The 24,225-nt window shown below is 39.2% G+C and overlaps 1 protein-coding gene across 2 annotated transcripts in view; it reads right to left on the bottom strand.

The window, feature by feature from the left end:
- Nucleotides 1-1,216: 1,216 nt before the first annotated feature.
- The window catches only part of fermt1 (FERM domain containing kindlin 1), a 77,063-nt gene continuing 54,054 nt past the window's right edge, over nt 1,217-24,225 (bottom strand). The window contains exons 9-15 of one of the 2 annotated variants that reach the window (XM_048535427.2): nt 21,558-21,607; nt 17,501-17,625; nt 11,637-11,743; nt 8,936-9,157; nt 6,484-6,608; nt 3,823-3,964; nt 1,217-2,211 (exon numbers count right to left, since the gene is read on the bottom strand). In XM_048535427.2, coding sequence (XP_048391384.1) covers nt 2,038-2,211; nt 3,823-3,964; nt 6,484-6,608; nt 8,936-9,157; nt 11,637-11,743; nt 17,501-17,625; nt 21,558-21,607 — 945 coding nt within the window. In that variant the 3' untranslated portion in view covers nt 1,217-2,037. The remainder of the gene's footprint in view (nt 2,212-3,822; nt 3,965-6,483; nt 6,609-8,935; nt 9,158-11,636; nt 11,744-17,500; nt 17,626-21,557; nt 21,608-24,225) is intronic. The other variant, XM_048535424.2, reaches the window with a different exon arrangement.

Here is a 24,225-nt window from a genome sequence, read left to right as displayed (position 1 = left end):
TTTTCGCTGAGCTCTGTGTCAGGCCCTCTTTCTCGAGGAAACCTGATTTCTTCCAGCCTCAGTGTGTTTTGTGAGATGAGTGTGAGAAGCAGAAAAGGAGGGAATTATAAAAAAAATCAAATGGAGAGAAAGCACAGCAGGAAAAACAGCAAGCTGGTGAAGAGATCAGAATGAACAAAACATGCAAACCATAATAGGTGAGAGAGCGCAAGCCAGAAAAGAGGTGAGAAATGGGGAATAGCATCTAATCCATTCCATCAACCAGTCCTTCCCCTGATGCTGGTAAATTTCCAGTATTTTATTTGCGTCATTTACTTGTAACATAAAGTGGTTTGGGTGTATAACCCTGATTTCAATGTAATGCAGAAGAATGCTAGTGAGCGATACATAGAATGTAGGTTTAATAGTATTTCTACATATTTCCATCAGTGGACGCTGATATTTGCTTCATGGCATTAATTGGCAGTGGTCTAAGACATAGAAACTAATATCACACCCTGAAATTTGAGGTGGTAAGTTTTGGCCCATGATCCATTTTCTGTCCTTCCTCCAATTCCTAGTTATGCCTCTAAACAGACCAAGTGCTCTCGGGTGGCTGCTAACCCTGAATCAGTTTTTAGTTCCATGATATCACTCAGACTGCAATAAGATCTTAGAAACTAGAAACAGGAGTAGGCTGTTTGGCGTTGCGAGTCTGCTCCATCATTCAGTAGACTATCAACTGGTCTAACATTCCTCATATCCACTTTTCCTATCACCCTTCATTCTCCTTTTGATCAAGAATCTGTCTTATGTGACTTCTGTTTTTTTTTATAATTCATTTTTGAAAGGGTTAAAGCTATAAACAATGTTTTCATAGTTAGACACTTCTTTTACCCCAACTTGAGCAGCATCACAGCACATTCTCTGACCCTAGACAGCCAATTGATCTTGCCATTCAAATGCATTTGAAAATAGCACACAGCATATGGCTCAATATTTAAATACTTAAGTTTCTCCCTCGATTAAATGTGGGCTGTTCTGGTGTGAACTCTGGATAAGTTTTCCAAGATCTCAAACTTGCTGCGTTAAGAATTTTGGCATTCAGCCTGCTTCCTGCCAGAGGTTGCGGGCCACCTGAAATACTTTCCGAGGCTTTCTGCTTCTTCAGTTCCTCTACAGGTTTTGGAAAATCAGAGGAAATTGGCAACAAAGGGAATGGTCCTTAACAGCAACCCTGTACCAGCCTGTGTGTGGATGGGCGATTGACAAATAAATGTTTTTGTCACTCTAGCTCTTGGGGCTCAGACTGTTTTGTCAGATCCTCAAATGTCAGCAATCGGTCAGGAGTGTTTCTGGTGTGAGAAAAGAAACTAAACAAAATTCTGATGTTTGCATTGTAGCCATTTTTAAGAGCATCAATGAGCAGACAGCTCTGGTTATTTTGCTGCCAGACTAACAGAATTAAATAGTTCCAAAAATATAGCTTGGACCAGCAGGGTATTCAGCAGGTAGAAATCCTATTCTCCTCTACATCTGCTAATAATTGAACGTGGTCTGTAATGCTGCAAAATCCAAAATATATTTCTCCGTTGATATTTTCCAGTTACTAAAGATAATCAATGGGAACAAAAAGTACATTGTGGTTTCTCTTTGGCCCTTTATTTTCACCTTTTCAATAGATCCTTTCATGCAAATAAGTACATTCCAAGATTAACATAGAAATGATTAAATTGTAACTGTTTTCTCTTTAACAGGGAAACAAATATTTGGAGCTCCATAATTTCAGTGACAATCATGTTGAAAGATGTAATGTACCCAGCCAATGCTGTCTGTACAGCATACTGCATACTGATTGCTGTCACTGGTTGGGTGTCTTAAAGTGAAATGGAATGAGTATATAAAAAAAAATACAATGTAATGCTTAAGTAAAATTTGATTATCCCTGTACATAGCTAATGTTGCTTGATGCAAATAGCTTGGTTTGTCATTACTTTTGGGCTGTTAGCAATAACTATCTAAGATAATGATCCTCCATAGTTCAGATTCTCTGTTACGTTACTCTTGACCACCTGTAAGTTTATGGAATAGTTCTTCGTCCAGGGTCTCATTTTGGTCCTTGGAACGTGTGGACAGAAAAATGTAGCCGCCAATGTATTCGTGAACGATCTTGCAGTCTGCATTGAGACAGGTGAGTGCGATTGCCACACCTTGATCAAATTCAATTTCAACCTGAAAATAAAAGATGATGGATTATTTGTGATCGACATCATGCTGCAGTGATCCTTTAAAGCATTTTAATATAAATAGGTTCTGTAGCTCTCCAGCAGATGGCAATGTCTCCTAGAATTAAGAATTTTGCAAATAACATCTCCCAGTAGTGATGGCAACGTGGCTGCTACTAGTTATAGAAACATGGAATCCGTAGTGTGGAAGTAGGCCATTCGGCCCATTGAATTCACACCAACCATTCAAACCACCCCCAATCCCTGTAACCCTGCATTTTCCATGGCTAACCCATCTAGACACTCTGGGCAAGCTAACATGTTTTCTGAAAAACATGGAAGTCTAATCCTCCACAAGTTAAAGCATAACTAAGAATCACAGTCATCGAATGAAATGGCATAAAAAGCTAAATTAATGCCATCTCCCTACCCTTGGCAAGTCTTTCCCCCATTTCTGAAATATTTACCCAGTTCCCTTTTCAACATCATTATTGAATCTGCTTCCACCATTCTATCAAGAAATGCCTTCCATATTACAACTTGATTTAAAGAAAACCCTTCATGATTTTGAAGGCCTCCAAGAAATCTTCCCTTAAAGCCACAACGGATATGAAGAAAAACCCCAGCTTCTCCAATCTCTCTACGAAACTGAGGCCTTACAGCCCTGGTATCACTCTTGTAAGTCTCTCTACTGTCTTCCTGAAGTATGGTGCCCAACACTGAACGAGTACTGTAGCTGGGACCTAACTATCGACTTTAGAAAGAGTGAGCATTCTGTAGCTCTGCTTACAAAGCCAAGGATCATGTATGCTTTAATTAATAATTCAAACATGTCTTATCAGACTGAGTCAATGGTATTTCAAAATCATCCACATTTTTGTAGAACTTCACAAACATCTGTAATGCTTAGAAGTTCTGGATTTTGCTTCTTAATAAATGTCTTAGACAAGAAATTGCAACCTGGAAGTGTGATTTATCCCTATCTACCGTGCTGCAATGAGAATTACATTTACAAACAAGTTAAATCAAACAGATTTGTTGAGATAGCAGCTTGTGCGATGCTGTCATTCCATGATGGGGCATTTCCTGAGCGTGAAGTACTTTTTAAAATTATTACTTCGAGGGGTAGGCACATAACTGGCTTGATCAATGTTTGTTGCCGATCCCAAATTGCCCTTACCTCCATTACTTACTTTCCATTGACAGATATTCAAAACGAATTTAGGAAGAAGCAAGCAGCAAAATATGATGGAAAACAAACTTATAAAGTACACCTACGTAAAAGATAGCTCAAATTGATCAAGGAGAAGAACCATGTGCAAAATGCTCTGTAATTTTGATTTAATGAATTTTTAAAAAATATCATTTAGGTCTTAGTTTAATCTAAGCGGAAAGATTTTTGATTATTCAAAAATCAAGATGTTTTTTCACAGAGTGAATAATGGTGGGGTGGAGTGAGAAGAAAGATAAAGCAGGAGTTCCTGTTATACCAAAGCTCTTTGTATGTATTCTACCGCTTGAAGATAGAATAGTCAACAACTTACTGGTGTGTTCTGTATTAAATAAGGTGTCCTGTTGTTTTTGACACTGAGCGATTATAGAGTAATTTGTAACTTGCCTGTCTAATTTCCCAGTTGACATTCCATTGTTTAATGTTGCTGTATCTCCATGTTACAGTCGGATCTCTCGTGGCCATATCTATTCTTATTAATCGATTGTAGGAAACACCTAACAGTTCATCTTTCTTGGTTCCTCTCAATCTGTGAAAGAGTGATGTTGGGTTTAAATAAGTAGTTCTGTTTTTGAACTCTAAAATAAGTGACATTCTTAACAGCAGTAATCCAATAACACACATAAAGACACACCAGTAAACATCTTTCTTGGCAACAGATTCCCTAAATGTCTTGTTCTAAAGCATAACCCTGTTATTTGTGGAGCACAGATACATTACAATAGTATCCTGGAAGGAGTTCAACATTTAATGAGGCCAAAATGTGTAGATTTAGATAGGGATTATTGTTTGTGTATGGAAGAACTGCAAGGATTCCTGATTAACATCTGCCTCGCATGAGCTGAAAATTTCCTTTCGCACAACATTGGAAAATCTGAAGGAATTCTTGCCAGTTTTGGCAAGTGCATGCCTGCTGCTTGGGTTTGACGTCATCAGTTCGCCAGAAGTTCCCTGGGCTGAAGCAGTTGATATGCATTGTCAACATTCATTGCCTATTTCTAAATTAAATGTGGTTTCAAAATCACATTTTGTACTCTGATTTTACTATGCACACATTTTACAGTATATAATTATCATGCAAACAAATTTGATTATTAGATTCAACCTAAATAATGTGCTCATATAGCATTGCGTTTTCTAGCTTTTCTCTTGTGAAGAGGGCTTGCTGGAGAGCCTATGTAACAAAGTGTGACAGTAAAAAGGTAATTCTGTTCACTGCAAATTTCTTATTACTTCTAATTTTGGCTTTGTAACTGTACTTCTGTCAACAAGAATTGGGTGGCCTGCAGTTTTTAAACAAGGTGGTAACAAGGCTTTCTAAATGCATGAGAAATAATGCATTTTGTAATGCTTATGAATTGTTTACCTGCCAACAAATCATTTTTCATCAATGCAGAGGTGCACAATATCCTGTCACTCTGTATCTTTACTGACCTGTAAACAAATCCACAAAATTGACAGTAGAGATAATGGGAACTGCAGATGCTGGACAATCCGAGATAACAAAGTGTGGAGCTGTGAACACAGCAGGCCAAGCAGCATCTTAGGAGCACAAAAGCTGACGTTTTGGGCCTAGAAATGTTGACATACATGGTTTTCCTCACCTGATCTATCTTGTGTCATTATTAACAGAAGGTCATTGTACGAATTTCTTTCTTGAAGTTTCATGTCGGTTCACCCTACTGTTTCAGAGATCTTCTCCCCTATTCCCCAAGAATTACTTTTGATTCTACCATTGAGCTTCTCCCAAGATCCCACATTTCAGCATTCAAGATTTGCTGTTTGCATCATGTGCCTGTTCTTTGCTCTGACATTCTTTTTGTCTTCCTGCTTCTCCCCTTTAAAAGGGAATCTTATAACCCTCTCTCCAACATGGCTGGTATTCTGCAATTGATGTCCTAGCACTGGGTCCTCATTTCTCCATTTCAAGTGCTTAGAGACATACATTATAGAGAGGCGTACAAGTAAATCACAAGTTGTTGATTACTTTTGAGATGGGTTGCTAGAAATGAGTAAAACAAAAAACACTCAAATGTTTTCACTACAGAGATTTATTAGTTATATTAATGTTTCCTAAATTATCTAATGTACTTTTTTATACATTTTCATCCTTGAACACGCATGGAATAATACATTAGTCTCCCAGTGCCTCAGTATAGGGCATTTACTACTCCATAGTTAGTTTATTGGTGCCTACAGTTCTTCAACAAGTGGGTTTCTAGTTGCCTTTTGTAGAGAGGAATTGAGTAGAAATCACAAGCTTTCTTGTAGAGGGAAAATTACTGTCAATTTTGTGGATTTGTTTACAGGTCAGAAAAGATACAGAATGACAGGATATTGTGCACCTCTGCATTGATGGAAAATAGTTCATTGGCAGGTAAACAATTCATAAGCATTACAAAAGGGGAATACAACTAACTAAATATTGGACAATATGGGAAAAATACAATTGAAGTAAGTTATCCATAAAATGCTACAAATTTTAGTAAATATGTTTAATTACATCTCCACATTGTTAGAAAATATTTTGCTTACTTCAATGAAAAGCTTGGATCTCTAAGTTATTTATGTTCTTATTAAATTGAACAGTTGTGAAATAGGGAAATGTTTGATCCAACATTTTTCCTGCACAAAAGTAATTTAATCTGTGAACATTTGAATGAAACTTTATTTCTTCAATTAAATTGGGATTTCATAACTGGTTTTTAAAAATGTTGTTTGCCTCAATTAACAGCAAACAAACAAGTACTTGTAGTTTTGTATGAATATGCAAGCTTTAATAAAGTGACATCTTCCATCTTCACTAATAAACAAAATTCACGGACTCACTGGGAAGACTCTGAATAATTCAGACTGACTAGTCACCAGTTCTGTCAGTGGTAATGTTATTTCTAGGAATACTACATAAATAACAATTTTAGTGATTAAATTATGTGCATAAAAATAATAAAAGTTTGCCTTTGTATTGCTTACATTTACAAGTTTTAATGTGAATGTCAGTTTGCCCTGCCAAAGCAAACCAATACAATATCCTTACATGTCACTTACCTGACCAGAAAATAAGAAACTCCAAAATCTGGCAGTGACTGCCAGGCCTGGATGAACCGCATCTTGGCTTCTACCAGGGTCATCTGTGCAACGTTTTGGTGTGCTTCCAGGATGCGTGCTGTCAACTATAAATCAAATATCCAAGAGAGAATTTAATTTAGTACAGCTATTGCCACAAGTACAATTACTTCAATGTGTCCAAGCTTGTCTTGTTTTGATGAATCACATATATTGTGTGTGTGTGCGTTTACTATGTACAACATGCACTCAATCGCCTTGTGTGGAAATACAGACTGGCTTGAATATTACCTTGGAGGAACAATGGACAGACTGAACAGCAAGTTATCACATTGTGGGTGGTGAAGTCGGTACTATGAGTGATAATGATCTAACAATTTACTGTAGGCAAGGATTTGATCATAAATCTGAGGATAGTTATTAAAATTATTTAACATAAATGAACTATAGCAATTTTGATCTTTTCAGAGTGTTCTTGTATTGATTCTTTGCCAACTTTGCTCCTAGAAAGCTACACAATAATGCAAGAGTGAGAATAGAGACAGATGCAATATTGAGTTCACACACTTCTGTACCCACCTTTACCGATACTATCAGCAATGAGTGTCGGGTGAAAGAGAGGCTAATGCCCACTCCAAACAGTAAGACCTATGTAACACTATAGCTTCTGCTCCTCTAAGTTTTCACAGCTTAGTTTTAAAAGTGAGCTTTTGTTTGGATAGTGTTAAAATTCACTACTTTCACCCGTGGATGACAGTGCAGCCTTGGCAAACAAGTTGATTCATTGTGCTGTAGATCAGGAAATATTAGTTGGCACAGAAGCAGCTCAAAAGGTGCAGGAATAATCTAATGTACACATTACACAGTGTACATATATTTCATTATAATAAAATGCCCATGGCTAAGTCACAGATATGCTCTCTTTTTGTGTCTTTTTCTCTCTCCCACCCCTTCTCCCCTCACGAACTGCCCTTGTGTCTGTCAAAAGTGCTGACAGTGCTGGTTAGGAGATATGTGCTGAAACCTTCAGAATGTATCAGTGGTGGTTTCCAACAATCTGATCAGGGGTTTGGACTCTTTATATTTATGAACAACTGATGAGAAAACAGAGCATTACATATCCAAATTTGCAGATAACGCTTAAGTTAGGAAGGGCATCAGATCAGAGTAGCAAAGTTGTAAAGGAATGCGATCAGAGATAACGGGAACTGCAGATGCTGGAGAATCTGAGATAACAAAGTGTGGAGCTGGATGAACACAGCAGGCCAAGCAGCATCTCAGGAGCACAAAAGCTGATGTTTCGGGCCTAGGCCCTTGGGCCTAAGATGCTGCTTGGCCTGCTGTGTTCATCCAGATCCACACTTTGTTATCTTGTAAAGGAATGTGGCCAGATTAAGTGACTTGAGAGAACGATGTTAATTGAAATTCAAGGTGGGCATACTTTGAACCCAAGAAAAACAGAATATTTCAAAACGGCAAAGTTGAAACCGGATATAGGTGCACACGGGTATATAAATCATTAAAAGCTGATGGACAGGTACCAAAAGTAATCAAATGGAAAGCTGACATTAATCTTAAGGGGGCTTGAAAAGCAAAAAGGGAGGAGTTGCATTGTAACTGAGTATAACCTTAGTCACGTTAATCTGGATTGTTGATCATATGCGGACTTCACTTCTTTTAGGGAGAACATAATGAATGATCTTAGAAGGTGCAGGGTAAAGTCAGCAAAATTTTTTAAAAAAATAAACTTGGTTTATAATTTCTTGGTTATCAAAGATTGGCAGGGGTTTGGGGGAGGAGTAGGGGAAATGAAAGAATGGGTTGTTTCTAATGTTAAGATATGATAAGGGCAGAACTAGGAGGCATAATCTTAAAATGAGAGCTAGGCCATTCAGGAACAAAATCAGTAAGTACTTATTCCTCACACAAGGTGTTGTAGAAATTTGAAACTTCTTCACGTAGTCTAATGGAGCTTTTAAGATGGAGATTTTTGTTATTTTGAATTGACACCCTGATTGGTTAAGGTCTAACAATGATATACTCCCTGTTCTTCAACAGCATAGCAATTTTTGACATTGATATGACAGACATGCTACAATATGCTAGCTAAAGTCTTGCGAATAAAGTCCAGTGCAAAAACTACTCTGTCATGAGGAGAAACTTATGTATCAGCAATGACTTCAAGCATCAGTTTAGTTCTGGCCTGTTATCAAATTATTTCTACTTTTTAATGCATGTTTCTACTGAAGAGTGATTGTTTGATTTTCAGTCCTTCCAAATCTGATTCTGAAATAAAAAATAATGTTGACATTCAATATTTTCATGTGGAATTTTACACATACAGACCAAAGTATTTTAATTTTATCCCAAGTAAACTGGTTAGCCAGAGAGGAAAAAGGTTGAATGTATAGTAATAGCAATAAGAACCCTGTACCTGTTTAGTTTTTAACTTTTTCAAGTATTTTCGTGACACCAGTGATTCTGGATTCATGTCCAGAGCATTTGAGTCATGCATCACCTGAGGCACAGAATTCACATTCTTCATCTTTAGGAAAGATTGAATGTCATACACCTCTGTGGGGTATGAGCTGTCAGCCATGGTCTTGCCTTTTGAAGCCAGTTTGCAGGCAGCCATCCATTTAGCGTATTGCGTTTCCTGCAGTCAACAATAAACCCTTGGTGTTAATGTAAACCATTTAGAATAGCTAGAAAGCATAAACAAAGTCAACTTGGTGGAATGTAAAGGGTGGCTAACAAATCCAATGCAGAGCAGGGAATAACCAGAAAAAGACTATTCAGTTTGTCCATGTGACCATGAAGTTTGGGGCCATGTCCATCAGGATCTCAATCCATTTTTATTTCCCTCAAATACATATGCTCCCTGATAAATCAAGAACCTGCTCCTTTCGACTTGCACAATGTTTTCAGTGAGAATTCAGCTGGATTCAAGGCAGTAATTCGTTTCATCCCTAATGCATTTTCACATGAAGCAAAACCACAAGGAAAGGTCAGTAATATTGTTGGTTTTGATACATTTGTTTTTTAAAAAAGTACCCATTAACAGGTCCTTTAATTTATGGATGATACAATATAATTTTTTTCCAATGCTGTCTAAATTTGGGATGTGTTAAGTAACCCCCTTGTTTAGATATTTTTAATAGCTCATAGGAAATTGGGATTGTTCCAGCCAACTGGAAGGTAGTTAAAGTAGTGCCATTATTTAAAAGGGTAGCAATTCGGAAATAGGAAACTATAGATCTACTGGTTAGTTTGTTATTGGAAGTTGTTAAAAGGGACTGCTGGAAATTGGAGTTCTCTAAAACTGAATTCTTTTAGTGTTCCAAATTAAGTACTTCCTGGTAGCATGAAACCTCATTTAGCTGTTACTGTAATAACTAGCCTTCTACAAAGAAATTCTTAGCATTATGAAAACGAAGCAAAGGTTACAAGAATCACCACTATTGAACAGATACTAAAGATTTATTAGGTCCAGCATACTGGATGGATGGAGGGAGGAAGGGAAGGAATGAGAACGGGAGAAACAGAGGAAAAGTGTGTTTATGGGATAAGCCATCGTCTTTTTGGGAGAAAACCAGGAGTTCAAGGAAAGAACAAAGACTGTTAACGTCAAAGTTATAAGTGATATCAGGGATGAACACCCTGCTACTCCAAATCCAAAGGTCCACTACGTCTACTTCTCCATTCTGCACATGGCTTCAGGATCGGCAAGATATAGTGATCTGTGTCAGGTCATATATCCGTTTTTCTAATTAAATAAAGCATAGCAGCTAAACTGCTGCTTCGCAAGATCTTTTGATAAACCCGCTGAAAATTCCTTACTAATGATCGACTCCCAATATTAGGTAACTGTCATCATGAACCTCCAAAATCTATGTAGATAACTTTAGCTGTGAACATCATGATACAGTGTCATCAGACATTTCCAACATGATTTCTGTAAAAGAAAGTTGTGCCAAACGAACTTGATTGAATTCACTGAGAAAATAGCTCACGTGGTAAAATCCATTAGTCCTACTAACGGTATTAATTTGGAGACTTCAGGAAAGCTTTTGACAAGTTGTTGCCAAGCAAGTGGATGTGTGGGGAGATCAGTAACAATAGCAATGCCCTCAGTAATCTCTGTTGGGAATGCTGCTCATCACTAATTACATTAATGACCAAGACAATGATATTACCATTTCTTCCATAAATTTGTGACCATGGGGAGATCTGTGCTCATGTTGGAACCCTACATTTAATCAAAATACAATGGGAGAATTGCAGGATGAAGACCCAATGTCCCGTTATGTGGATTAATGTAGCATTATGCCTATTGACAGGGCTAACATAATGCATGTATAGGTTTGTTTATTTTTGATCTGAATTGTCCTGGTTTTATATTCTCGTACTCTGTATAATTCCCAGGCCCCTTTGCTACTTATGGGACTTCAACTCTACCATGCATAGTATGTGGTCGGAGCTTTTGTACAGCAATGGCAGTGTCCCTCCCTCTGAACAGTGTCATCCCAAATCATAGCGTCCCTACTGTGTGGAGTCAGGCCATTCAGCTTATCGAATCCACACTGACTCTGAAGAGAGCATTCCACCCCCACCCACACCCACTCCCTATCCCTGTAACCCTGCATTTCCTGTGGCTAATCCACCTAACCTACACACCCCTGGATACTATTGGCAATTTAGCATGGCCAATCCACCTAATCTGCACATTTTTGGACTGTGGGAGGAAACTGGAGCACCTGGTGGAAACCAACAAAGACATGGGGAGAATGTGCAAACTCCACACAAACTGTCGCCCGAGGGTGGAATCAAACCCAAGTTCCTGGTGTTGTAAGGCAGTAGTGCTAACCACTGAGCCACTGTGCTGCCCCTTGGTGAGGTTCTTGTTAAAAGTTATATATTCAGTGAAGTATGCTAATAAGCAAAATCATTTAATCACTTCAAATTGGGAATCTTGTTTGACCAAGCCCAGCTAATTCCCTAATCCCTCTCAAAATCTGAGTGCTAAGTCCCTGTCTTTGCAATTGAGTGCTGAGAAATGTTTTCAAATGCACCAAAGCAAAACCTTGCTAGTGTTAATTCCTGTGAATCTATAAAACTTACAGTGGAACACTTACATTGTGACATTTTATGTATACTTCATTCATGCCGTCAGCCACAGGAATCAGCAATTTGATCCCAAATTTCTGTCCTGCTACGTTCACATCTGGCATAACTTCACATCCTGTATTAGGCAAAGTTTCAAGGAAAACAGTTAAGTGAGACTTGAAATGTGACAGATAAATTGAATAAAGGGTTTTCATGTATGCTTGTGTGTGTTTTGGGAGCTTGTGTATTAAAGCCCGTGGTGTTTCTTGGATTCACTGTTAACCCCAGACTAATCCTTTACTTTCTGAGATACTGCAGTATTACATTTATAAATTACTGCTCTTATTAAAGACATACTGGTACTGATATAGGTAACAAAGCAGCTTTCTTATTAGGGAGGTTTTTTTTGTGAAATTAGTCTACCACAGATGGAAAAGTGTAGATTCTGGGTATCCCAATGGGCATCGCATGTATTGCCTGCAGCAGGAAGTTAACCCCAATTTCTCTGGAGTAAATGAATTATTTTTGGCACTATCTGAATGGCCTTTTTTTTTTGGAAGATTTCATGCGTCAGCCATGGTGATGAGGCTTCCAAAGAGATCTGAGAAGATGGATCATGGGGGAACAACTATGACAATATAAAGCGTTTTGGAACATGCCAAGGTCAAGAAAGCTACTATACAAGTGGAATATTCTTTATTTCGGTGAAACCTGATTAGCAGACCAAGCTAGCTGTATGTATAGCCATACTACAATTCTCTTGGCATCCTGTGTCCCTCCTCCAACCTCCCACTCTCCCTCTGTTTTTGAAGCCACCTTAAGGAAAATATATAAGATGATAAATTTCAGTAATGAATGTTAAAGTTTTTATTCTTTCTTCTCAGAAGCTCAATTTCATCCAAATGTTATTTGCTAATGAGTAGAGAATATAAAGTGTATATCATACAAGCCACAATTTTCAGCAAAATTTCCCAACAGATTCCTATTCTCACCTTCCAATTTAGAAGTACTTGCACCCAATTTTTAAATTTAATTATTTAGTAAACCCAAACATTTTAGGTGATATGCAGTCAGACTATTTAACATTCACAGTTATGTAAAATGTTAATTATTTCCTTCTGCATTGTAAAACTAAAATTGTTAATGAACACCATATTACTTGAGAGTCCTTAGAACATGTTTGATCAGCCTGAGGTGTATGTTTTAAATAGTATCTTTGTCAACTTTCCAGGTACCTAACAAATGAAGCACTATAATAAATGACACCATTGTGCAACCTGCGTCATAACAGTGGAATCTTTGGTACCGTGCAGTACAACTATTAGTGTCCTTGTCAAATCAGTAAAACTTACATCTGACTGCATAGCTAAATGCAAGTTGAAGAGAGATTATGATGCAGATATGCACTGATACAACTGCATTTTTTTAATATATAATGCAATTTACTATTCCATAGATAATCATATGATTATGTTTGAATTTGAATGAAAAAGTGCTGGATCGGTGGTGTAAAGGCATAAGGGAAGGTTGCTTTGTGGGCTAGCCCTCTAAGCTAGGGGCTTGTACATCAGGATGGGGGGGAGAGGGGTAGAAGCAAATTATTTGTGGAAGTTGACATCAAATGGATGGAAACCTCCAGTTGTTTCAGATAAATGTTCAATTTGGTCCAATTGTGTTTCATTCCAGGTAAGAGTTTGATTCTGATTGGGGGGAACTAAAAAGTGATGTTACAGGAAAGCTGTGGTTTGATTGGCTAATAGGGAATCTGCTAAATCTGAATCTGAGTTAATTTGAATCTTGTTAAATTATTGGCTATATCTTGCGTTCAGGTTGAGACAATGAGCAGAGATTTTAAAAGAAGTTTTAAAAGAATTAAATAAGCCAAATTGAAAGCTAGCTAAATAAAATAAGGATGGAGAGTCAGGTGATGTCCCGTTCCTGCTGGTGGATCCTGTTGTGGTTCCAAGTGACCATATTTGAAGTAAATGTTGGTTGCTCAAGGAGCTCCAGCTCAGGGTTGATGAGTTGGAATTGAAGCTTCATTGCTACATTGCTACATATCAGGGAGGGGGAGAATTATCTGGATGCTGTGTTTCAGGAGGCAGTTATACCCCTTAGACCGACTGACTTGAATTCAGCCAGTGGTCAGGGACAGCAGGGTGTGGCTCTAAGTGAGGCAAGTAGAAGGACCCAGGAGCCTCAGCCCTTGTCCTTGTGCAACAGGTTTGAGAGTCTATGCTCCCTGTGTGGGCGGGACTGAGGACTGCAGGGAGGATGAGCCAACTGACTGCAGCACCACCACGGTGCAGGGAGCCATTTAAGTAGGGGGAGAGAAGAGAAATGTAATTGTAACTGGGGGTAGTATCATTAAGGGCATAGACACTATTTTCTGTGACCAGGATTGAGAGTCCCAAAGGTTCTGTTGCCTACCTGGTGCTCGGGTTTGGGATCTCACATCTGGGTTGCGAGGGTAAAGATATAGTTGTCTTGGTCCACATAGGTACCAACAACACACACAAAACCTGGGCAGATGTTCTGCTAAGAGAGAGTGAACAGCTAGGAGCTAAATTAAAAAGGCAGAACCAAAAAGGTAATAATCTCTGGATTACTACTTGAGCCAGGAACCGTTGGCACAGGGTCAATGAGATTGAACAGGTAAATGCATGGGTGAGAGATTGGTGTGGGAGAAATGGGTTTGAATCCATGGCACATTGGCACCAGCACTAGGGAAGATGGGACCTGTTCCAAAGGGACCAGAGTCCTAGCTAGTTGCAAAACTAGAGCTGTAGACAAGGCATTAAAGTAAATGGGGTTGGGGGCTGGAGGCAAGGGTTCAGTTGTAGGGAAAATTAGAAAGCCCAAATTGAAGGAGGTAGTAAGAGTGCAGGTTAGCGAATTGGCAGATGGTTACCAGACAGTAAAGGAGAGGGAAGGAATAGGTGACAACCTTTATGTACCAACGATTTATAAAAGAGTCGGGAAATCTACCATTGAAAAAATTTAAAAGCTTTGTAAAAAGCATTCAAACCAAAATTTAATGGCACAATTAGAAACAAATGACTACTATTTGGCAGTGATCACTGAAACATAGTTACAAGGAGACCAGGTCTGGAAATTGAATATCCAAGAGTATTTGTCATTTCAAATGGATAGACCAAAAGGAAAAGGAGGTGATGTAGCTTTGCTGATGAAGGGAGGGATCAGTGCTGTAATGAGAAATGAAATAAGCATAGGAGACCAAGATGTGAAATCAGTCTGGGTAGCAATAAGAGATAGCAAAAAGGAAGAAATATTTGGTAGGAGTTATCTATAGGTCTCCAAGCAGTAGTTCCACAGTGGGGCATAGTGTAAACCAGGAAATATTAGAGGCTTGCAAGCAAGGCAGTAATCATGGGTGATTTTACGTGCACAGAGATTGGCAAGGGTAGCCTGGAGGCAGTGTTTTATTGAATGTATTACAGATTGACTCCACCACACACTCCTCCAAGAAACAATCAGGAAACAGGCTACTCTGGATTTGGTACTGTGTAATGAAGAGAGATTACTTAATGACATTATATTTAAGGACCCTCTAGGGAATAGCGACCATAGTATGACTGAATTTTGAATTCAGTTTGGAGGTGAGAAAGTGGAGTCTCACAGTAGTGTGCTAGAATTAAACAAAGGGAGTTACATAGGCATGAGGTCAGATTTGGTCTGAGTAGATTGGGTAGGAAGGCTAAAAGGTAAGATGGCGAATGAGCAGTGGCAGTTATTTAGGGAGTTACTCAAGTACTCACAACCAAAATATGTCCCAGTGAGGAAGAAAGATGGTAAGGGGGGTAAAAAATATCTGTGGTGAAACAAGATAGACAAGGACAATATGAAGTCAAAAACTAAGGCATACCATAGTGCAAAGGCCAGTGGCAGGCTGGAAGATTGGGAAACCTCCAAACAGAAACAAAGGGATACTAAAAAAATTAATAAAAAGGGTTAAGATAAACTACAAAAGAAAACTAGCGCAAATTATCAAAAAGTATAGCAAAAGCTTCTGTAGGTATATAAAAGGGAACAGAGTCACTAAGGTGGTCCCTTAAATGCAACTGGACAGTTTATAGTGGGAAACAGTGAAGTGGCAGAGAAACTAAATCAATACTTTGCTTCAGTATTCACAGTGGAGAACAGTAGTACCATTCCTTTTGAACAGGCAAGTTGAAGGCAATAGGGTGGAACTTAGGACAATCAACATCGATAGGGAGGCACAAAAGGGTTGATCCACAAGGTTGGATATATGGGGTTGGGGTAATTTATTAGCTTAGATAGGTGACTGGCTGATGGACAGAGACAGAGAGTCAGGAATAAATGTGTAGTTTTCTGGATGACGAGAAGTAACAAGTCAGGTACCACAGGGTTCGATCCTTGTCCCCAGCTATTAACAATCTACATTAATGACTTGAGCATAGGGATAGAAGGCTCTGTAGCCAAATTTGTGGGTGACACAAAAATAGGCAGGACAGTAAACAGCAACGAGGAAATAAGAACCTTACAAATGGATATAGAGAGGTTAAGAGAACAGGCCAAAATGTAGCAGATGGAGTTTAACGTGGATAAGTGTGAGGTCATGAATTTTTGGTTGGTAAAATGGGAAGGTGACCTACTATCAAAATGGGGAGAGACTTTGAGGTACACCGGCGCAGGAGGATCAGGGTGTCCTCATTCATGAGTCACAGAAAACTAGCATGCAACTACAGCAGATAATAAAGAAAGCAAATGGAATGTTGACTTTTATAGCTAAAGGAATAGAACATAAAGGTAAGGAAGTATTGTTGCAACTGTACAAGGCATTGGTGAGACTGCACCTGGAGTACTGTACACAGTTTTGGCTCACTTATTTGAGAAAGGATTTGGTGGCATTGGATGCAGTTCAGAGGAGGTTCACTAGATTAATGTCAAAGATGATGGTTTGTCAAATGAAGAGAGATTGAACAGTTTTTAGGCCTGTACTCTCTGGAATTTGGAAGAATGAAGTGAGAACAAATTAAGGCAAAGATGATAAAATGAATAGATAAAATAGACATGGAACAGATGCTCTGTCTTGTGGAGCATTCTAGGATGAGGGGTCATAGTCTTAGGATAAGGGGTAGCAAATTTAAAATATAGGGTTGAGAAACTACTTCTCCCAAAGGGTTGTGAGTCAGTGGAATTCAGTACCCAAAGTGCGCTAGGTGCTGGGATAGTGAGCAAATTTAAGGAGTTAGACAGATTTTTAATTTGTAATGGTTTGAAGGGCTGTGGGGAAAAGGCAGGAAAATGGGGTTGAGAAGCATATCAGTCATGATCAAATAGCAGTGCAGACTTGATGGGCCGAATGGCTAATTGTGGCCCTACTTCTTATGAACTTTCATTATTGGAAAATAAATATTAATTACCATGCCAATTGGACTTCAGATCAAAGCAAATTTGCTTTTATTCATTCTTGGGATGTTGCTGTTGCCACCATGATGATCATTTATTATCCATCTGAGGGCAGTTAAGAGTCAACCACATTGCTGTGGGTCTTGGGTCAGATGTAAGCCGACCAAGGTAAGGACAGCAGGTTTCTTTCCCTGAAGGGCATTAGTGAACTAGAAAGGTTTTTAATGATAATCGACACTGGGTATATGGTCTCCATTAGGCTAGCTTTTTAACTCCAGAATTTTAGTGAATTCGCATTTCACTATCTGTAAAGGTGGGATTTGAACTCATGTTCCTAGAACTTTAGCCTGTGATTCTAGGTTGCTAGTCCAATGACATTGCCACTGTGCCACAGTCTTCTTATTACAATATTAGAATTATAACTCTGAATTTAGAATCAGATGCCTAGCTGTTTAAGTCATGCTTAGCCTGTAGGAACTTGAAAAATGTGCTTTCTCACCTCTCAGGTTTAATTTTTCAATTGGTTCTCCTTGAGAAGCTTCCTTGTTCTTGAAGTATGATAAGCAGGTATCTTTAAAAATAAAGTAGTATTGCTTGTAGGCTTTCAGCGTCAGTTTTTTGGGTCTACAAAGTGAAACATATTTTCAAGTCTAAATTTTAAAATCAAAGTTTAAGTTTCATTGAGTTGTTTGTTCGATTTTAACTCAGAGTCATACAGCATGGAAGCAGACCCTTCAGACCAACTCGTCCATGCCGACCAATTTTCACCAAATAGTCCTACTTGCCCGTGTTTGCCCCCAGTTCCTCTTAAACCTTCCTCCTTCATGCACCAATCAAAATGTCTTTTAAATGTTGTAACTGTATCAGCATCTACCATTTCCTCTAGAAGTTCATTCCACACACAAAATATCCTCTGTGTGAAAATGTTGCCCCTCAGGTCCCTTTTAAATCTGTCTCCTCTCACCTTAAAATTATGCCCCCAAATTTTGGACACGCTCCATCCAAGGGAAAATTCCTTGTAATTTATTTCCTTTAATACAACGATGTCATAATTGTGGATGCTGAAGATGTGAAACAAAAACAGAAATTGCTGAGGGCACTCAGCAGGTCTGGTAGTGGAGAGAAAGCACAGTTAACATTGAGTCCACTGACCCTTCTTTAGAACCATTTTGAAGAAGGGTCGCTTAACTCAAATCATTAACTTTTTCTCTGCACAGATGCCACTGGACCTGCTGAGTTTCTCCTGCAAGTTCTGTTTTAGTATTGTATTTCTATATTTGGTGAGTCTGATTCAGAATCAAGCTAATTCATTGTGGAGTGGCATATCACCATTCCAGGTTTGGTGAAACAAAATTCAGTAATCCACACATTTCCACTTAAATATTGCAATTTACCTGCTGAAATGGCTTTACCTCTTATGTGTAGAACCTCATTGATAAGTCATGGATAAGTTCTTTCTCCTTAGATATTCAAAATATCTCTATCATTATATGGGAGTGAATACAAATAATTTAAGCAAAACAAAGAACTGCAGCTGCTGGAGATCTCAACCAAAAACAGCAACTGCTGACGAAACTCATCAGGTCTAGCAGCAGGTGTGGGAAGAAAGCAGAGTTAACGTTTTGAGCTCCGTGCCTCTTCATCTGTTCTTATGTAACATCAGTGGATTTGAAATGTTAACTCTGCTGTCTTCCCGCAAATAATTTAAGGTTCTTCTGTTTTGGCAGCATTTGTTTTCCAATCATCAGAATGAGTTTACTGGGAATGAAATCTGTGATATGAGAAAACCTTGTAAGAAAGATGTAGCATACCAGCTCCAACTGATGGTGCTGTGTAATTAACTGACCAGATAGGACCAGCTTCTGAAAATAAAAGCCAAATGGTCATACTGCCACATGAAGGAACTGCCAGTCCTCTTCTGATATATTTTTGTTGGAGGCTATTAGAAAAGTGTGAGAATATCTCAACTCCAGTTTCCCTTTCTTGTGCAGGGCAATGCTGTAACTTTGACATGTGGACTCTCATCTTGGGCTAGCTCATTGTGAATTATACTGTGAACAGTTTTGAGCACACCGCCCAAGGAAATATATACTGGTATTGGAGGCAGTTCGGAGAAGGTGCATTAGGTTAATCCTGTGTACGGAAGGACTGTTTTATGAGGAGAGGTTCGACCCATACTCTGAGTTTGGAAGAATGGTAGGAGACCTTGTTGAAACATACAGGTTTCTCAGGGGGGTTTGGCCAGGTAGGCACAGTGAGGTTGTTTGCCCTTGTGGGAGAGTCTAGGACCAGATGGCATAACCTCAGGGTGAGGTGTTTTAATAAGGAAGGAAATGAGGAAAAATGATTTCACGGAATGGTTTTTTGTCTTATAGTCACAGGATGATTTAATCTGTGTGAATTCATTCCTAAGTCCTTGTTATTGCAAGACAAATAATGAACATCACTGAATTTGCTTGATGTGGCTAAGACTACCATGGAGGGAATCAAACACAGGGTGAAGAATTTGCTAAAAGGGAAATTTCAGTGTCCGAAATCAACAAAAGCATTAATTTCTTCCACATTGCAATGCAAGTCACACACACAATCAAAGATGCTATCCCTCATGCAAGATGTATACTTAGGCAGTCTACCTGTTGTGGTGGTTACAGTAGGCACTAAGGATTCCAGACACTGTCTGGGGAGGAGCATGTAATTTTGTTTTAGATCAATATTTACCTCAACCAACACCATAAACATTAACCTCTTGTAATTTCTGTTGGAGAAAGCTATTTGTGTAGAATTGCTGCTCTGATGCATTAAGTCTCATCTGCCACCACCCCATCCTTGCTTCACTTTCACTAAGCACAAAGTGTTCAACTATGAAAATGTCTTTATCTTGCTGTAATTCTGTAACCTCCTCCAGCCTTGTGATTTCAGACTGAATCTTCCAAGATTATGCCTTTTGAGCTTCTGCTTCCCCCTAAGGTCTACCCCCACCCCTTCTCCACTAACAAACTTCACTTTATCTTAAAAGTCCTCAGTCCTCACTCCCTTCCACTGTTAATTCTTTACAAAAGCACATCACTTCAACCGAGCTTTCCTGATCTTCTCAAAGTCTTAGCACTTCCTCCTTTTCTGTGAATCACAGATGTTTTTCCATGCTTATATAAATCCAAGCTGTATTGCTGGCAGTTTTTAAAAGTTTTATTTTATAAATCCAGACTGTTTCTTAGCTGCCTAACAATCAATTCATTTCAAAGTTATTCAGAAAGCTTTGCGTGAATTTTTTTGATGTTTTGAATGGTTAGGTACAATTTGGTACTGCAGAATTTAAGAAAGGAAGGAATGGTGTGCAAAGATATCTGTTAAAATAAATATCCCAGACATTCTCACCGTAAATTGTGGGCCATGATGCAAACATTACTATTTAATTTAAAACCCTTTAAAAAATGTTCCTAGTCATTAACCACTAATCAGGCAAGAAATCGGAGGCTGCAATTTTCTGTTCAGGCTAAGTGGTGCTACTGGGGACAAAAGCAGAAGCTGACCATAATTGGGCCTGCACCATATCTGCTCAGGTTGTAGCGCAAGGGAGAGACAGAACCTCAACACTGAGATGCCCCCTAATTGCAGAGGTTGTGGCCAAGCAGACCCCAGTAATGGGCTGTGGGATACCTATCAAGGTGGGATCCATCCTGGAACCCCATTGGGTTTATCTGGTAATACTGCAGACAAAATATGTGGCCTTGAATTGGATTCTTGAGCAGCTCAGTCACAGAGGTCCACAGCACAGAAAAAGGCCTTTCAGCCCGTCAAGTCTGCACGAGTCAAAGATGAGCACCTAGCTCTTGCAATCCCATTTTCCAGTGCTTTGTCCATAGCTTCGTATGCCTTAGCATCCCAAGTGCACATTGAAATACTGGTGGGCGCCCCTGCTGAATGGCCATGCCACTAAGCTTTGCTGGTGGCAATATGCATTGCTAGCAGGAAGATGGGGTTCAGCCACCATATATATGGTCCTCCAGCCTTCTAACCATCTCTAGGGGCCTTGGGAAATTAAGAATGTGCATCGTTCTTTCTACATTGATCAAATGTGAAAGCCACTATCATCCTATCAACCATCCCTTTATCTCCCTAACTGTAATTGTCACTGTCATTCTGTCTCTCTCTGTGCCTATTCACGCACTCCTTTCTTCCCTCCCACCCACCCATCCAGTCTTCACTTTTACCTAGCTACTATCAGTTCTGAGAAGGGTCACGAGACTCAAAATGTCATCTCTGTTTTTTCTCTAAGGATGCCGCTAGGCCCTGCTGAGTTTCTCCAGCAATTTCTGCTTTTGTTTCAGGTAACCACCATCCACATTTTATGTATTAAATGTAGATATTTTATTTATAAAAGATCTAATAATGCTCATTCAAATATTTATATTCTGAAAACAACCCTCTAAACTGTCTTAAACTTCTCCCAAAAACTTATTTATAATTCATACAAAACAATTTTTTTTGATAAAATACCACTGAACTAACATTCCAGAAATACAGTGATGCTATAATTCAAGAAATCCTTTACTAACCTGAAGATTTTTAGATAATCTGCTAATTTTGGGATGTCTGTGATGTCCTCCTAGAAAGGGGGGCGGGGGGGTGGGGAGAAAAAAGCAAGTAATCTGTCACAATACTAATCTCAGTAACTTTTACATTCTTGGAGAAAGAGAAAATGCAAACTTTGAAATCGTTAGGAAATGCTAAAAACAAAAAAAAACAGTGGTTCTGCTGAAAAGCCGAAGACCGCAGATGCTGGAAATCTGAAATTTAAAAAGGAGAAACCGCTGGAAATATCCAGCATTCGGCTAAAACCCAGAGAGAGAGCTCAGAGTTAAACATTCAGATCTATGGCTTTCAGTGTAAGAGTTGAAAGGTCACCAACCTGAAATTTTTTCTCTGTTTCTCTCTCAACGATGACTGTATTTTGAAATAATATGTTCAGTTCTGGTCTCTCTGCTATAGGAACGATGATGTTCACAACTTGGAAGTGTTCAGAAAAACAGTAAGGATGTTGCCAGGGTTGAAGTGTTTGAGCTATAGGGAGAGGCTGAATAGGTTGGGGCTATTTTCCCTGGACTGTCAGATGTTGAGAGGTGACCTTATTGAGGTTTATCAAATCATGAGGGGCGTGGATAGAATGAACAGCCAAAGTCTTTTCCCAGGAGTAGGTGAGTCTTAAGGGGAAGTTTAGAGTGAGAAATGAAAGATTTAAAAGGGACCTAAGGGACAACTTTTATGCACAGAGGGTGGTGTGTGTACGGAATGAGCTGCCAGACAACTTGGTAGAAGTGGGCACAATTACATCATTTGAAACACATCTGGATGGGTACATGAATAGGAAGGGTTTTGAGGGATATGGGCCAAATGCTGGTAAATGGCACTAGATTAATTCAAGATGTCTGGTCGGTATGGACGAGTTGGGCCAAAGGGTCAGTTTCTGTGCGGTACAACTCTGACTGCAAGTCTGCACCAGCCCTCTGGACAGCACCCCGCCCAGACTCGGGCCCTCAGTCTACTCCTGTAACCCAATATGGCAAATTCTACCTAAACTGCGCATCCCTGGACACTACTGGCAATTTAGCATGGCTAAACCACTTAACCTGCACGTGTTTGGACTGTGGGAGGAAACCCACGCAGACACTGGGAGAATGTCACCTGAGAATAGAACTGAACCTGGGTCCCTGGCACTGAGAGGCAGCAGTGCTAACCACTGAGCCACTGTGTTGCCTTATGAATATGGATAGATGAATATCTTTAACTGTTCATTAAAAAGCAGCTGCAAATTAGTGAGTTTAACGAGATGCAGCTACGGGCCTGTTGTTGGAAAATTCATTGCTTCATTAAACAGTGATTACACTTGAAAAAGGCACCTCGCTAATTGTCAAAAGCATTATATAAATGTGAGTCTCATTGTTTCTTCTTGGCTGCAGCACTGTATGTGGACCATGTGAAAAGTTTACTGATTAGGCAAATTGCTCGCAGTGGGTAGGGGAAATGGAAGAAAAAGTCACAGTTGAAGACCACTGTAACATATTGAATAACAGGTAGGCCCAGAGAGTCACAGAAACTCAGCCTTGGATACCAAGGGCAACATTAAACTAGTTCTGAAGACGAGACACCTGACTTAAAGTTAACTCTGCTTTCTTTCCACATATGCTGTCAGGCCTTAGTACAAGAGGAACAAAAGCAAGTTGGAATCAGAGTATTTGAAGCTGAGCTGCAAATGAGTGAGAAATCTTGGAGAGGAAATAAACCTTCTGAACCTAATAATGAGTCCAACGCCTGCAGATTGTGAACCCATTCCCATTCCTTCCCTTTCTCTTAGCTTTACTTGATACATTCTCCGTGTCCTCTCTCCCACTCAGGGGGGACTATTTGTTCTTTCCATTTTGGCAGTTAGACACAACATTGTTCTGTCAATCTCACATTCCGATCACTTCATCTACACTGTCTTACACCCTTTCTCCCGCAGCACTCCATTGCACCACCCTCACACCCAACTATTGCATAGAAGTGTCCTCTAATGCTTCACATCAGATCTGAAGAGTCATCTAAAGTCAAAACTTTACCTTGTTCCTTCTCTCCATGGATGCTGCCTGATGTTCTGTGATTTCCAACATTTTTTGTTCTCAGCACAGATTCCAGCATCTGCAGTAATTTGCTCCTAAATAAAAGACTGATTCAGGTGCCCAGATTCAAACCTAACAATAATTACCAAATAATCTAAAATCCATTGAATGGCCATGGCTTTGCTAGAATTGATCTGACACTGTTACTCAAATCACTGTGAAGCAACATGCACAGGTCATTATTACAGTTGGGAATAATGGCAGAAAGACAATGACAGTCAGTCCATAAACTGGTAACTGGTAAAACATTTTAAAATGACTTAAATAAAAGCCTTCATAAAAGGTGAAGTAGGGCACACTTAACCTTTAGCCTGGGGCAAGATGTAAAGCGCAGAGAATCAAAGATGTGAAAAATATACAGGTGTATGGAAGTACTTTCCAAAACAGAATGTTTCTACTAATGTTATGTTTCTTTTCAAACTTGCACAGTAATTAATGTAAAATCTCAGTTTCCATCTATTGCACAATTAAATAGTAGGAAGTGGGCTTGTAATCATTATTGCAACACTTCCGCTTGCTGTGTGGGGAAGGGGAGAGTGTGAAATAGCCACTTGAAAAAAGTAAAATT

This window comes from Stegostoma tigrinum, chromosome 9, assembly GCF_030684315.1.
Source record: "Stegostoma tigrinum isolate sSteTig4 chromosome 9, sSteTig4.hap1, whole genome shotgun sequence".
NCBI lineage: Eukaryota > Metazoa > Chordata > Chondrichthyes > Orectolobiformes > Stegostomatidae > Stegostoma > Stegostoma tigrinum.
The sequence above is the reverse complement of the archived record's forward strand: the minus strand, read 5'-3'. Positions and strand labels throughout refer to the sequence as shown.